The following is a 17,814-nucleotide window of genomic DNA, read 5'->3' as shown; positions in this document are numbered from 1 at the left end:
AAGCTTTTATAAATTTGGAAACGTTTTTTTGTTAATTTCTGATACAGTAGCATCTATGTTGAAATCATCTTTATCAATACAGTTCTTCATAATTAGCATTTTTATTTAAAATTTAAATAATCAAATAAAATATTCTTCGGACATCAAAATAAATAATAGAAAATGTTTTCAGTTTTCACATATGGACGTATAAAACAATAAACTTTTACACAAGGGGCTAAACAAAGTTCTGGGGGGGGCTTAATAGAATTCTGGGGGCTATAACCTCCTTAGCCCCCACCATTCTACGCCTATGCCGCCAACCACGATTTCAGATGTACCTTGAATCGTATATTATCTTAAATTAAATCGTGCCGCCAACGCGGCAGTGGAAGTCGTTGACGTCGGTCACAGTGTCGGCCAGTGGAACGCTGTCTAAAACTTTCTCTACCGATATGGTGGTAGCATTGCGGAAAGGTGAAAAAAATCTTTTACATGTGTAATGGTTTGATAGCGGTGCGGCGGCTGGTTACTTTGCAGTGTTAAAATCGTTTCGGTTTTTGCATCGAATTGTCGTTCGCTCGTTTCTATCGTGCACACGCGTCTCGCCAATACCTACTCCACACACACCGTCTCGTTCTCGCGGCAGACACACAACGTGATTACAGTAAGTGTTTTTGCGTTTACCGATGGCGCCCACCGCCCCGTCCGGCGCGGCCCCCCGACGGTCGTTAAACCTCATGGCAATGCGATCGGTCTGGGGTTATGCGTGGTGCGGCGCGCGAGCTCTCACGCGCACACGTACGCACACGTACGCCGAGCTCGGTGGGATGACACGTCGACTCCCCGTGGATCGGGCCTTTTTATACCTGGGCGGCTGGGCCCATGATCACCGGGTCCATTCTTGTCCTATGCCACGCACACCTCGTCAACGGTGGGCCCCCGTGGCGCCGTCGGCCCCTGGGCCCACCCGCCGTCGACCTCTCACCCCAGCGCGTCAAAGAGCCCAGTCACGCCACCACAACCACGGCGGGCCGGGCTCTGGTCAGTGCCCCATTACCCCACCCAGGGTTTCACGATTGCCCCGAATAGCGCTCGCCCCAAAATTCTGGGCCAGCACACGTCGTACGGTCCCGTCTCCGTCGCGTCCCGTAACAAAAATGACGATAATGGACAATTTTTCTATCTTAACCGTTTATGACGGTGACACAGGATTAGTAGTTGTAGTCCTTAGTCTTTATTGGTAGAGGTACCCGGGGCAGAGACTATTGTGGGTATAGACTTTGTCACGTTGGATGCATTCGAACATTTATTTTCTATAGACATCTGGTGGGTTTCTGTACTCTTCTGCTGACTGCTGACTCGTATATATATGTTTGTTCATTTATTTTTCATATAGATTCATGTATTAATATAGTATGGGTAGCCAAGTTCTATCAATCATTTTACTGATGCAGCATTTTAAATTATTCCATTTACGGTTGATTTTTTCATTGATTAGGTTATATTTTATATAATTGGAATTTTTAACTAAAAGTAGGTACTGACTCGAAGGCCTTGAGGAAATATTTAAGCCTACTGGTTACATTTAACAACAACAATCCCTACACCCAAAACAGGTTAATCTTTGACTAATATTTAACTTGGTTGTCATAGTAAATACCCAAAATAAAATCCGTTTAACAAAATCACTTTTCTAATAGAAAATATGCTCTGATCATAAACTTTAAGGGAGGTTTTCTGGTAGAAAATTGTATCTAGTTGGTACTTCTGAGAGGTTAAAATTTAAAATTCTTAGTAGTTATTTAATATAATAGGTAATACTAAAAATTGATTTGCCTTTATATTACATTATTAGCTGTATTAATCTTTTTAGGTGTTTCAAGTCAATTGTCATGGCAATAATATAACACTTACCTTCTTAAATTTAAATTATAACAACCTAATCTTGGAGTTTTGGACTAATGTAATTGCATCACATGTTATTAATAACTATTATCATTAACTATACTATTTTTCCATACGCATTACATACTGTATTATTTTTTATATTAGAAATATATTTTCTCAAATCTTTTGTATTTTTAATGCATTAAATATAAATTAATTTTCTCAAAATATTTGCATATCGGCTGTATTCTACACCAATAAGTAATCTTAAACATTTCAACTAAAATTTTGTCCAAGTATTATCTTGTTTTTTATTAGAAAATAGAATTTATTGTTTTATTAATTGAAATGTTAAACAACTTATCATATCGAGTGGCGTAGCAACGATTATGAGGAAGGGAGGGGGCTAAGTATAAATTAAACCAATTTTATTACAGTTTTTGCATATCAATAAGACATTTATTAGGGGTGAAAAGGCAATGGGGAGGGGTTAAACACCTAAAACCCCCATGGCTACCCCACTTATCATGTTTACTATTAATATTGTATCAATTAATTAATTTAGTTGCTAATACTATAATATAGGTAATACATAATATACTGTTACTTTATTCCTAATAATAGGTGCCTACATAATCATTTTTAACATAAATTTAAATTTAATTTTAGTGTTTCAATAAGGAGAGACCTTTGGTACTCGTTTTATTTGGACTAAACATTTGGTAAGGAAGCTACAGCCATCATGTTGGAGTTGCAACAGCAAGATATCCCTAAGTTGAAGAGTGAACGCGCGGTGTCTAACAACACTGGTCAAGAAGATGGAGGCAACAATGGTAACAGCTATGACCTTGTGTTTCCAGCTTTACCTGACTCAAAAACATTGGTACCCAAGAATATTGGAATCAATGGTCAATGTGCATCTTCAAATGTACCACCTAAAGGATGGAACAAAGTTCGGACATCAACTGTCAATAATGTAAAATTTTATATTTCTTTTATTATTAACAGTACAATGATATTTTTAAAATTGTAAATAATTAGTAAACACTTTTAAAAGGTGAATTAATGTTACAACTTCTTTATTTCATAAATTATTTTAGGTGTTCACTATTTCTGTTCAAGACCGTAAATCAGATAATAGTGAAAAATTTGGAGAAGGTGAATCTAAACGTATTTGTAGCCAAATTACAAGAGAAACTGGAGCTGAGATTGAAATTTCTACATCAAAGAATATGAACTTGACTTTTCTTGTAAGGGGTAAAGAGGATCATGTCATTGAAGCTAAACGCAGAATTATTGCAAGCTTTCAAACTCAAGTAAAGTTTTGTTTCTAAATATTATTCTGCTTCTCAATGATCATTACTTTTTGCAAACATAAGTCAAATTTAACAGAATTATTATATAACTATTAAATTATTTTTACCTTACGATTGTAAATACGAATGTATTGATTTTACAATGATGTAGGTTTTTTTATTTTTTTATTTTTGTGTGTACACGATAAGTAATCAAAATAATGATTGGATTTTCAACTTCAGTATCTTGTTCGATGGGAAAGTGAATATCGTTAGTGCATTGGGGAGGTTAAAATTTCAAATGATTTTCTAAAACGCTGGGAAAAACGGGAATTTTTATGTAAAATCTGTTTTTCACAAAATCGATTTTGGTTTTTGGTATAACTCTAAAACAAATGAACATACACATGAAATTTTCACTGGTCATTTATATTAGCATTTTCTATACACGATACAATTTTCAAAATATTTTGATTTGTTTTGAACTGATTAGGAATATTTTCAGTTTCCAATTTTATTAGTCTTTATCTAAGGATATCAATAAAACCTTATTTGTTCGGTAAAAAAGTTTGAAAATTTAATACAAGGCTTCTACTATATTGTTCAATGACATTTGAAAAATATTAAAAATCCTTAGTCAGTTTTTTATATAAGCATTTAAAGTTCAAAAATTTTCAAAATATGAATAAAATCACGAAAATTACCAAATTATTTTAAGTTAAGAATTCATAAAAATTTTACTCTATCTAAAATTTAATATAAATTATAATACAAGATTCCTTATAAGATTATCTATCTTTATCAAAAAAAAAATGCCAATAAGAAAGTCAAATTTTTACAAGCGTTTGAAGTTCATATTTTCACAATATTGGATATTCACTTGATTTCTCATGTAGTTTTGTTATTTTATTATTATTAAAAAACGAATAACCATAGGTACATGAAAATTTTACTGAATGTTTATATTTTCATTAGCTATACACCATAAAATTTTAAAAATATTTTGACTTTTTTTGAGCTGCTTATGGACATCATCAATTTTTAATTTTTTTTGTTTTTTTTCCTATAAATATCAATAACATTTTATTTGTTGGGTAAATAAGTGTGAACATTTAATGCCAGGCTCCTGATATATTTTTACAATAGCAGTTGAAAAATATTAAAAATACATAGGCACAATTTTTTTTTATAAGCATTTAAAGTTCAAATTTTGACAAAATGTATCAAATTTATAATTTAATAATTATTTTGTAGTTAAAAATTTATAAAATGTTCAACTTTTGTAGTTAAGGATTGAAAATTTAAAACAAGATTCCACGTAAATAGGTTATGTATAAATTACTTTATTTATAATAATATCATCAAATATACCTGGTAATATTATTATAGGCTGACTGACCGTTTTCGCTCAGAATCGTTTTTTCTTATACAATTTTCTTATAAATTTAACACCATCCATTACAGTGATCCACTTGTAACCTACTGTACATCAGAGCGACATCCACTTACCAACCTTTTTACTATTTATGTATTATAATGAGAATATACTAAAAAAAAAAAAAAAAAAAAATAGGACATTTAAATAATGGCCATTTTTTGGAGACCTTTTTCTTAGGACTAATTTATAGTTTAGTTGAATAATTCATAATTTGTAATTGTTTGTGTAGTGTTTTAATGAAAATAAACATTTTTTTAAAATTTAATTCTAAAAAATAAGTCATCAAATTAGTTTTTAAATACCATAATATTTTAGGCTACTAGTGCAGTTCCTGTTCCAAAGGAACATCATTGTCAAGTTATGGGAAAACAAGGAACTCGTCGTAAGGAAATTGAACAACGCACTGGTGCGCGTATTCAAATGCCAAGCATTCAAGATACTTCAGATATTATCAATGTTACTGGAACTAGAGATGCAGTCGAGAAAGCTGTTCAGGAAATTCGCATGATTTCAGATGAGTTGGTAAGTGATTCTTATTGCATTAATAAATACATAGTAATTTATTAGGTATTAATTTTATTATTTTACTAATGAAATATAATTTTTAACAGTCTAAAAAAGCATTTGAAAGGATTGAAATCCCAAAAATTTTCCATCCTTTCATTACTGGTGGTCATAATGAAAAACTCAATAGTTTAATGAAAGAAACTGGTGTTAAAATCCATGTTCCTCCGCCATCTGTTAACAGAGATGAAATTACAATTGCTGGAGATAAAGAAGGAGTTCAATCAGCTATTGAGAAGATAAAACAGGTTTATACAAAAATGGTAAGTAATAAGAATTCAGTTATAGTCTTATACATTTTCATTATAATATTCATCGTTTAAATGTACAAGGTTATTGCAATAGTACCCCCCACTACATAATTTTATCACGTTTTAAAATAGCAGCGTAAGGAGACGGCCTATACTGGCTATACCATGATATTATATACTAAGATATGGACTGTACCCTTACGCTGCCATTTTATTTTTGTTTGATAACAGTATAGGATATATGCAATAACTCTATATTTAAGCTATGATAATATTGGTCAAGACTAAGTAAGGTATAAAATCCTTAATACTTCAAGAACAATTTAGAAAATCTTTACTATCTGCTTTCATAAAACGAAAATTTAATCAATTTTAAATAATAACAACATTATTATTAATTTATTTACTGTAGGAAAAAGAATCAGCAACAGTGTTTGTTGAGATACCAAAACAGAAACATAAATATTTAATGGCTCAAAAAGGAAATGGTATTCAAGATATATTATTGGAAACTAATGTTAGTGTGGAAATGCCTCAACAAGATTCAGACAAAGAAACAGTTACATTAAGAGGGTTATATAAGGATTTAGGCACTGGTAAATTTTCTTTTTAATATGTTTGGTGTACTTAAAATATTATAAATATATTTTAATTTTAGGATTAACAAAGTTGTATGAAAAAGCTAACAGTATGACTGCTGAAACAATTGAGTGTCCTGGGTGGATGCACAGGTTTTTGATTGGAAAAAACGGTTCCAATTTACGAGAGTTAATAGAAGATAATGAAAAGGTGCTTATTCAATTATTTTATTATTATGTTTAATGTATTTCCATAATAATACCTTAGTGTTATTTATTAGTTAAAATTATTATATTTTAATAATTTATTTCATATTATTACATTTTTAGGTACACGTTGAATTTTCTGATGATAATAAGATAATTGTGGAAGGACCAACAAATATGATTCCTAAGGTAATCGATTCATTAAAAAAAGCTATTGAGTGCTATGTTTCTACAGAACTTGTAGTTGACCCAAAGTTTTTCAAACATATAATTGGGAAAAATGGAAGCAATAGTAAGTTAATATTTTAAGTTGTGAAGAAAAGTTTTTTTTTAAAAACACTGCATTTCATAATACATATCTATATGACTGAACATAAATAAATTATTGGTAATTAAATATTTCTTTATTTAGTTAATCGCGTTAAGAATGATACTGGTGTTATAATCAATATTTCTGAGTCTGATAATAACTCTAACATTATTCGGATCGAAGGACGAAAAGATGGAGTAGAGTTAGCTAAAAGTGTAAGATATATTTAAGCATATTATTAATTAATTTGTTTTGCTATTTTATTCAATTTGTTTGTTATGGCTATAATTTGTAAATAAATACATTTTAATAGGAATTGGAAGAAATGATTTATAAGTTGGAGAATGAAGTCGAAAAAGAAATATCAATTGACCAACGTCACCACCGTGCAATAATTGGAGTTAAAGGCGAAAAAGTCAGAGAACTTCAGGAAGCTTTCAACGTTCAAATTACATTTCCTAGTTCGGGTAAAAAATGGTTACTTTTCATTATTACATTTTTAATAATATAATTTTTGATAATTCTATTTTAGTTGAAGCTAGAAGCAATTTAGTCAAAATACGTGGTTTAAATGATGATGTTAATAAAGCATTTAAGTCTTTAGCTAAATTAGCAAAAGAATTAGATGAAGCCAATTATGTATTAGAAATTCCCGTTTTTAAACAATTCCATAAGCTTGTTGTGGGAAAAGGAGGAGCTAATATTAAAAAGGTTTTACTCAATTATTTTTACTTAATGTTAAATGTATTAAAATCTTTTTTTTTTTAGATTAGGGAAGAAACTGATACTAGAATTGATTTACCTCGTGAAGGTGAAGATAGTGACACCATCAAAGTTATGGGTAATAAAGAAAAGGTTTTAATTGCTTGCGATATGATAAAGAAAATACAAAATGAAATGGTTGGTATATTTTAAAATAATTGTATTTCAATTTAAGGTTAATATAATAAATTCAATTTTTTTAGGGAGATATTGTCACAAAAGAAATAGTCTTAGGAAATGTTAAAGTACGCAATGTTATTGTAAATCTTGGGAACAAGTTTATCCAATCTATCAAAGAAGATTGTGGTGGTAATGTGTCATTAAAGTTACCAGCTGTTAAAGGTGATAATGTAAGTATCATAATATATTTTACTTAATGCACTATTTAAATTTAATAAGATCAATTATCACACTGGTACTCCCTCTGGCGCGTCAAAATTAATGAAAACAAATCTGTACACACCACCTTTGCTCTTCGCCACAGATAACCTCTTCCGGTACATATAAACGGCAAACCAATACCAAACTCCGACACAGCCAAATATCTAGGTCTAACCTTCGACAAACGTCTAACATGGGCTAAACACATACACATAACAAAATTGAAATTAAATCAACGACTCTACTCTCTCAGACCTATTCTTGGTAAATTCTCAAAATTATCCCTCAAAACCAAAATTCATATATATAATTTTCTTAAGCCTATCTGGCTCTACGGTATACAGCTCTGGGGCACGGCAAAAATATCAAATACAAAAAAAATACAAGTGTTTCAATCAAAAATCCTCCGACTCATAACCAATGCTCCTCCTTATATTTCAAACCACACACTTCATACAGATCTTCACATTCCTAAAGTCACTGATACAGCCAAGCTATACTACTCAAAATTTAGGAATCGTCTTCAAAATCACTCTAATCCACATATAAAAAAGCTATTATCCATCTCCATCCCAGGAAATCCTACCAGAAGACTTAAACGACAATGGCCCCGTGACCTTATAAAGTAAACATAATGAATACACCTAAATAATTGTAAATTCAAGTCGAAGTATCTTCACTGGACGGTTTCTTCTCTCAAGACATTCAAGCTATTGCACTTAATTTAAAAACATACATTATGCTTATTGTACTTTTTTGTAGTATAGATAAAATACATATTACTTGTATACTCTATTCAAAATAAGAATGGTAATTAGATGCTTTCTCCACCAATTGGACCAGTGCTTTAGAACAAAGCCACGCCCTGCACACAAGCTAGCTGTCCACTACCATTCTTATTTTGAATAGAGTATAGTTTGAGTAATTGTTAATATAGTTTCATTCAATTTAACCAAAATTCTTAAATTTACTTTACATCCAAGTAAATATTTTATATGATAAATAAGAGTTAAATAAGTTTGATTAAGTGCTTGTTGTATAAATTACATGTTGTCTATGGATAAACCGGGTTATGTTAACATATTTGAAACTTCCTAAAATATAATTTAATATACTTCAAGCTTAACCATTAAACCTTCAATCTGCTATCAGAATAATAATAATATCTTGTCCTACACTATTTTTCATTTATTAGCCTACTAACTTATTTTTATCATACAACATTACAGCATCAATGAAAAATTGGTAGTACAAATAATTAATTTATAGATTTATATTTCTGTTTATATGATTTAAGCTTAATAATTTAAAGTTTTAATATTTTAATATTACTTTGTTTTTACTGCTCAAACTTTTTAAAACGCATACACCATTATATTTAATAAACAGTGGCACTTAAATGCAATACTTAAAAAATTAATTTAAATTATTGAATTCAATTTATAGACTATAGTTATCAAAGGACCAGAAGATGATGTAGACAGTGCTATCACACAAATTCAGACAATGGTAGACGAAGTTCATAATTCAGTTATTGATCTAAAAGTGAAGCCAGAATTTCATAAATATTTGATTGGAAAAAAACGTGCTAACGTTAAAAGAGTATGTTGTCAATCATATTTATTTATATTTGTTTATTTTCATTACTGTGTATTTGTTTACAGATTCGAGATTTAACAAATACAAGAATAATATTCCCACCAGAAACTGATTCAGTTAATGAAAATATAACTATTGTTGGTAAAAAAGAAAATGTAGACAAGGCAAAATTAGAATTTGAGGCTATGATAACTGATATCAGTAATGTTATTGAAGACCGTGTAGAAATAAATGAAAAGTATCATAAAAGTTTTGTGGCTAAACGTGGAGAATTTTTACATAAGTTGGAAGAAGAATGTGGTGGTGTAAAAATATCATTCCCCAAACCTGGAGGTGGAGACAAAGTTGTACTTAAAGGTAGCAAAGCAAATGTTGCTATTGCAAAGCAGAGACTTTTAGACCATGCTAAAGTTTTGGTATGTATATTATTTATATTAATTTCCCTAATTAAGTTACTGGATAATTAAAATTATTTTCGCTGTTAAGGCTATTGAAAGCAAACTATTTTTAAGATGTCTGATTTAGGCAATATTCCATATACATTGTGACTGTGTGTAGTGACTGATCTTTGTCACAGTTTTGTGACTTCCTCGAACACTTCATGTAATTAAATATAAACTTCGGCTAAGATTCTTGGTAATCCATAACATACATACGCGCAGTCATATGTCACTATATTTTTTGATCAAACTGCACCCAGTACTAAAATCCCGATTTTAATTTTGAAAAGATATTTGAATTCCTAATTCTCTTCTAGGTTATATAAAAAATTGTTTTTTTCGAATTTTTTATATTGCTTTATTAATAATTAGCAGTACGAAATTAATTTTCTATTTTATTAAAATTTCATCTTTATTTTAGTATTACTAAAAAAAAAAAATTATCCATAATCGATGTTACATAACCTAGTAAAGAAAATAAGGAATTCAAAATTGAAGTACATTTTTTTTCTACTTATTGGTCTAAATTATGCAATAAGAGACGACCCACTTTCAACAGCATTAATTTAAATTTACTAATAACAATTTTATATATTACTATTCTAAAATGAATTGTAACTATGTATTATTTTATTTAGGAAAATACCATTCAAGTTGAAGTTAATGTTGATCCTAAGTATCATCGTCACTTTGTTGCAAGGCGTGGTGAAATTATTAATAGAATCATTGATGATTGTAATGGAGTATCTATAACATTCCCTAAATTAGCTTCTAATGATGATGTTGTTATAATCAAGGGTGACAAAACTAATGCCGAAGAAGCAAAGCGTAAAATTGAAGAAATTGTTAAGGATTTGGTAAGCATTACTAAAATGAATATAACACTTGTATCAATTATAAAGTTTAATAAACAATCTTTACATTTTTAGGAAAATATTATTGAGATTACTATGAGTGTTCCTCCCAAACATCACCGACATTTTGTTGCTCGCCGTGCTGAAGTTATTAATCAAATTAGTGCAGAATATAATGGAGTTACTGTAACATTCCCACAAGTTAATTCAAATTCTAGTGAAGTTTTGATCAAAGGTCATAAAGATTTTGTTGAAAAAGTCAAAAATAAAATCAATAATATTGTCATTGACTTGGTAATTGAATTGTTTAACCGTTTAGGTATTGTTTGTTTTTGTTCATTGGTTAAAACATTTTTTTTTTTACTTTTAGGAACAACGTATCACTGTTGAAGTTATCATACCTCAAAGGATGCATAGAGTTTTAATGAGGAATCGAGATTTATTGGAAGGCATGAGACGAGATTTAGATGTTTGGATTAAGTTCCCTGAAAGACCTCCAGGTAATTATATTAAATATATATATACATATTATATTTCATAATAAATATTAATAAAACTATATGTTAATGCCAATACCTTTTATACCAGTTAAACTTATATTTTATTTAATGAATGTAATTTCTTAATAAATAGAAGATCAGTTTAATCGCGAACAAGAGGATGTTAATGTTGTAGAAGATACTGATGAAAATCGTGCTCCTAGTATCAATGACATAGTTACAATCTTTGGAAAACCTGAAAATTGTGAAAGTGCTAAACAAATATTAATTGATAATATACCAAAAACTATTGACGTAAGTTATTATTATTGAAAAATGATAAGCTATATTCATTACCATAAAGTTCTATTCAATTTTTCATTTTTCAAATATGTTTTTTAGTTAAATGTACCATCAGAATATCATAGATCATTGATTGGTTCTAAGGGTGCCACAATCCGTAAGCTTAGTGATGATTATAATGTCCAGATTAAAGTTCCAAACCAAGAACAAAATGCTGATATTATAAAGGTAATAATGTAAATAATTTATAATAATGTCATTAATAAATATATATTTATCATTTAATTATTAACACATGGCAAAATAAAATGTATACTTTCTATGGTCATCAAAATTAAAAACTAACTCTAGAGCACACATTTCACGGTCTAAAAGACCAGGCTTTTAGAAATTTGTTCATTGTTTCAAGAATTCAAAATATTTATGTAATCTAATCTAGATACCTAAGTACCTTCTAATTAGGTGATGGATTAAAATTAGATACGACTCACAAAAAATCAATAATGGGTTATTTTTAAAGATTTTTATTCAACTTGTCTATTTGTCCGCGTGATTTCTCGATAAGAATAAACTTGGTATATTCTGAATCAGGATGAGCTCTAGTCTTGCATTACAAAGACCTTTTTCTAAAATTGTATTGTTTCCACTTTCAAAAGGCAACCATAGTTGTTGCCTCAATGCAATACGTGTCACGTGGATGATACGTCGGCAGTACGGGGCTCGTTTCCTCGTTCGAATGATAGTGTATGCGTTAAAAATTATTATTATTCTCTTCCACGGCGTCAAACGTCATATTAAACGCTAAAGTAACACAACTATTATGGAATAATATTATTGTACCTTTTGTTATTTAGATTACTGGGGTGCAAAAGGATATTGATGAAGTAGTTGCAGCCATTAAAGAAGAAATGAGGTTATATGATGCTGATAAAGAAGATAGACAGTTGCGCTCATATGAAATTCAGGTATTTTCATTATTTAAATTATAATGGTTGTACATAAAAAATCCAAATAAATGCCTGATAATAGTTATGATAGGGTGTTTTAAGTTTATTAATTGATGAAGAACTGTTTTTGTTTTTTTTTATGGTTTCCAACCTGTGGTTAATCGATATCAAAATTAAAATTCTTTAAATCTTTTTTACATCTGCCATTCAATGGTTAGAGACTTGAGTAATAGACAGTATGGTTTACGGGTAACATGTAATGTAGTATGTGGATGACATCTGGTTGTTCACCACCAAGTCTATTCTTATACAGTTTAAGTAGAACTGATTAACCATCACTGGTGGTTAATTGCGATTTTGCATTTATATTTACATAGGACGGTCCATCACATATGTACCTAATATTGAATTTAAGTAATTTAGTTTAATAGTATAATATATTATGTATAGTTAATTATCTTAGTAGTCTTTAATCAAGATATATGGGTACAATATTTGTACCTTTTCTTTACTCGTCACATTAATAGTACAATGAAATTTTGATTTTGCTGTTATAAAATGTTATTTTTGTAACATTTGTTTTTTACCAAACATTGGTTTTTACATTTTCTTATTTTTGGGGAATCATTCTTAGTCTATTTTAAATGTTGGTGTATGATTGATTCTTGTCACTTACCTGTAAAGTCATTGTAATGGATTATATATCTATGTTCAGTGATAATTGCTAGAAATCATATTGACGTTAAATGTTATAATTTTAGATGACTATTGAACCAGAATTCCATCCTATGATAATTGGTAAAAAAGGAGACACTGTACGTAACTTACGTAACAAATATGGTGTTCAAGTTAATCTACCCAGAAGAGGTGAGGGAATCAATGAAAACATTGTAACAGTTGTTGGTTACCAACAAAGTGCTGAATCAGCAAGGGACGAAATTCAAGAAATGGTTGATAAACTTGTAAGTTGTATTTTTTTTATGTATTTAAAACTGGTTGTGACATAAATTTGTTGTGAACTAATTCATTTTTTTTATATTTAGAAAAATGTTTACAAGGAAGAAATTTATATCGACAGTAGAATTCATTCAAGATTGATCGGTTTTCGAGGACGTAATATTTCACAAATTATGGATAAATATCATGTAGATATAAGATTTTCGAAATCTGACAGTTCTAATCCAGATTTGGTAGTAGTATATGCTCGCGAGGATGCCACCCAGGATGATGTTTTGGATTGTATGGATTATTTAGAAATGATTCAACAAGACTATGTAATTGCTTTTATTTTATATTTTTATATTGTCTATGGACTTGATTACTAAATAAATTGGTAATATATTTATGTTTTATTGTTTTTTTTATTTGTTTTATAGATGACAGACTTGGTAGAAAATGAAGCAAGAGCAAACTTGAAACCAAAAACTGAGAGCCAATCTGTCCCCAATGGTAATCATAACTCGCAAGGAGGTGCCGGATTTGTTATGGGTAATGGTGCACCATGGGAAAAAGCTCATCCAGATACAAATAGTACCAGAGATTTTCCATCTTTTGCGGGTATTGCGACGTCTGCTAATAATGCTGGGTCTGATAAGACCAACCTTCCAAGTTGGGGAAGTGGGCGTCGTTAGATATTTTCAATCGATTTATAAAATTATTGTTTCCAATAATTAAATATTTTTTGCGATTTCAATTAAAATATATATATAGTGTCCGGTTGCCACTAAACTGAATTTCTCCCGAGTAATTAAATTACAATATAATTATATTTTAAGAATAGAATATGTTTAGAAAAAATGTGTTATTTAATAGAAAACAAGAAAAAAATACATATATATTTATTTATATATATTTATTTTTTTTGTAACATTAGGTGGAAAAAAATTCTATATTTTCCAGGCTGTGAAGAAAAATTGCTGTATAAAATTATAGATTGTAACCATTTGGGTCTCATTTTTTCTTGTGTCCGCTATGTTTTTTTTAACAGATTATAATACTAAATAAAATGTTTTTATATCATTATAATGTAATGTTAAGTCTAAAAAAATGTTAACATATTTTGTTATGCTTTTAGCGTTATTATTTCTCTTTGTTTTTAACATTTTTCTGGATTTTTTTTTAAACTGAATAGAAAAATATTCCGTCAATAATTGTATTTAAAAATTATATTTCATCTGTTTCAACAGATATAGTGACACGGTATTTGTTAAATCGAAGAGGCCCAAATATAAAGGGTTTTTTCATAGTGAATAAAATTAACATCAAAATAATGATTACCTTTATGAGGTAATTATAATCAGACTTGTCTATTAATTTTATATTTGTTTTTTACAAACATTTTAGCCTATTTAAGTTTTAATAACACAAATTTCCATGTTCATGTTATGTTTTTGTTACAACAATTATTATTTCTTTTTGGATCTGGTTTATAAAAATAGTAGCACAAAATAAATAAATTGTACACATAAAAAATAATGAAATATTGACACGTAAACTAAATTTTAATCACAGGATTATTATTTAAATTTTATTTTCCAAATAAATGTTTACTTAATTTACAGTTACCGATTATGCATTAAATCGCTTAATTATAGACAATAATTTGAACATCAGTATTTTTTTTTCAGTTTGTTCAGCATAAATTGTTTGGTTTTATTTTATACAATCGGATTCTTATATGGTGAAAAATTTAATTTCTAACAAATATATAATATCATAATATAATATACTGTTAAATAAACTTGACTTAACCAATTTTATTTAAAAAAATCTTTTTTTGTTTAGGTTATAATTTATTTATCTCAAACCATTGACGTATTACAATTATTTATTAATGTACGTTTGAATTAAATACAGCCACATTTCAAACTAATTTTCTAAGTTATAAAATTTAACAGTTTTAGTTCAATTTTTTGTTTTACCATAATATGTGTTACATATATATAATATATGTATATTAATTATCTACTATTTTTATTATCTACATTCTGTATACATTATTTTTCCACCACTGTCCTTAATTTGAGTGCAAATTATGTAATGTATTTTGAAAACTGTATAATAATAATATAATGTTCAGGGTTGAATATTAATAAATTTATTATTTATAACAATTTATTTTTATTATTCAATTTGTACTTATGTACCTATCCCATATATTCTATGTGACCAACGTCTGTTCTCCATCTTGTTATTTTCCTCAGTATTCCCTCAGATCTCCATAAATATGTTTATCCCAGTGGCGTATTTACGGGGAGGGGGGAAGTTGACCAATCCCCTCCCTCATAGGCTGTATATAATATGCAAAAGTTTTCAGAGTTCTAACTTAAGGCCTCTAACTTTAAAGACGGAGCTACTGGATAAAACATATCCTCCTCCTCCCCCCCCCCCCCCCCCCCCCCAAGACAAAAACCTAAATACGCCACTGGTCTGGCCTATCTATTTAACTATCCCTTTTTCAGTATTAATTGTATAATTTTCCTTTTAATAAAACATATTCTTTAAATCAAATAGTCATTTTATATTAGATATTATACATTTTTATTTTTATCATTATTTGGTCCTGACGGTTCAGTGTTCACTGTATAGTAGGTAATTCAATTCGTCGAGAAGAACTGAACTAAGTTTCACACGCGGACGCGGTAAAAAGATTAAAAAAAAGGAGGGCAAGTAGGTGTCGCTCTGCTGTACAGTAGGTTACAAGTGGATCACTGTAATGGATGGTGTTAAATTTGAATTCAATGATATATTATCATTCTATAAGAAAAACGATTCTGAGCGAAGACTGTCTGATATTACTAACTATATTTGATGATATAATTGTGAAGAAAGTAATTTATATATAACCTATTTACGTGTAACCATTGTTTTAAATTTTCAATCGTTAGCTATACATTTTTAACTACAAAATAATTATAAAATTTGAAATTTGATTAATTTTATCAAAATTTGAAATTTAAATTCTCATAAAAAGAAATTGTGCCAATGTATTTTTAATATTTTTCAACTGATAAAGTAACAATATATCAGGAGCCTTGTAATAATTTTTCAAGTTTGTTGACCCAAAAAATAAAATTTTATTAACACATAGAAATATAAATTTAAAAAATTTGGAACTGAAAATGTCCGTAAGCAGTTCAAAACAAACCAAATTGTTTGAAAATGGTATCGTGTATAGAAAATACTAATATAAACAACCAGTGAAAATTTCATACATCTACGGTAATTTGTATAAGAGTTACACCAAAAACCAAAATCGATTTTGCGTAAAGATTCCCAGTAGGTATTCATTAATTTTTTTTTTGTTTTTCTCAAAATTTTCGAAAATGACTGAGAATTTTAAATTTAAATAGACCTCCCAATGCACCAACAATATTCACTTTCCCATCGAACAAGATACTGAAGTTGAAAATCAAAGCTTTATTTCGACTACTTATCGTGTACACGAACCCAAAAAAAAATGAAAAAACATTCATCGCTCCCCTCAGAATCTAAAAACATATTGTAAACCACCGCTCCGAAAATATAATAGTTCTACAGCAAGGAGCTAGTTTAGAACGTTACTATATACCTACCCGAATTTTATACCTAGCAATCATTTTTGTAGAATAGGATTTTCTTTAGTAATCGAAGGGATTCATTGTAAGCTTATTGGGCTACAAGATAAAATACAATCTGGTGGTATTTTTATTTTTTGATAAGCTTATAATACATAATTTAATGCTTTCATGGTGTGAGAATAGAAGTTATGTATGTATGTACTTGGTAAAAAATAGCTCTTGTTCAAAGATATTTGTCTATTTCAGTCGTGTTTTTTTAAAGAATAAATACGATTTTGATTAATTATTTATAGTACGGGTTTATGGATTCCACAATATATCATTGAATTTTAATTTAACTCATTCATTACACATACTTGATGACAAGGTACACTGGAAACCTTTACTGAGTACGTATAATATGTAACAACAAAAACGATTTACTCGGTTTTTTATGTTTAATTTCTGATTTTTTTTTAAATTTGCATAAGTTATTTTTAAAATATTATAGTTGTGTAGTAATTACCCAAAGAATTGTTATGAAAACATTTTTAGCTTAGATAAACATCAAAAATAGTATAATAAAGTCCTACTCAAGAGTCAAAACATAACAACCAGTTGTTTCTTCTCTATTGGTTTAATTTAATAAAAAACGATAGAGATACAGATATTTTTAATGGGAGGGGTTAAATTATAAAAACATTATATGTATATATATTATATATATCAAAATGTTTTTTAAAATGTATTCATTGTTATACATCTATACATATTTAGTCAAAAATACCAAGGGGGGATGAACACCCTCCCATCATCATGTGTACACCATTGGACGATAGTACCTATTATTCATTGATGTTATTGGTGAAATAAATGTTGTTATTAATTATTAAGTAGGTATATAATTATATTATACTGTACAGTTCACATATTATAGGTATTGTAGACTACGACATAATCCTACATAGACGAATTAATATATGAGTAAGGTTATTATTA

The 17,814-nt window shown here is 29.0% G+C and overlaps 1 protein-coding gene across 1 annotated transcript; it reads left to right on the top strand.

Moving 5' to 3' along the window:
- Positions 1–479: 479 nt before the first annotated feature.
- Positions 480–14,464, top strand: LOC132946373 (vigilin-like). The gene is made up of 24 exons (XM_061016351.1): positions 480–646; positions 2,539–2,845; positions 2,970–3,185; positions 4,918–5,124; positions 5,214–5,429; positions 5,830–6,013; positions 6,076–6,206; positions 6,326–6,494; positions 6,615–6,727; positions 6,826–6,979; positions 7,045–7,223; positions 7,281–7,412; positions 7,478–7,624; positions 9,102–9,257; positions 9,320–9,670; positions 10,333–10,551; positions 10,624–10,842; positions 10,919–11,048; positions 11,182–11,342; positions 11,430–11,558; positions 12,185–12,295; positions 13,039–13,239; positions 13,321–13,551; positions 13,654–14,464. Exons 2-24 carry the CDS (start codon positions 2,612–2,614, stop codon positions 13,906–13,908), a joined length of 4,245 nt encoding a protein of 1,414 aa, XP_060872334.1. The 5' UTR covers positions 480–646; positions 2,539–2,611; the 3' UTR covers positions 13,909–14,464.
- Positions 14,465–17,814: the final 3,350 nt, after the last annotated feature.

This window comes from Metopolophium dirhodum, chromosome 6 (genome assembly GCF_019925205.1).
Source record: "Metopolophium dirhodum isolate CAU chromosome 6, ASM1992520v1, whole genome shotgun sequence".
In the NCBI taxonomy this organism is placed as follows: domain Eukaryota; kingdom Metazoa; phylum Arthropoda; class Insecta; order Hemiptera; family Aphididae; genus Metopolophium; species Metopolophium dirhodum.
Note: the sequence above shows the minus strand (reverse complement) of the source record. Positions and strands in the feature narration are given on the sequence as shown.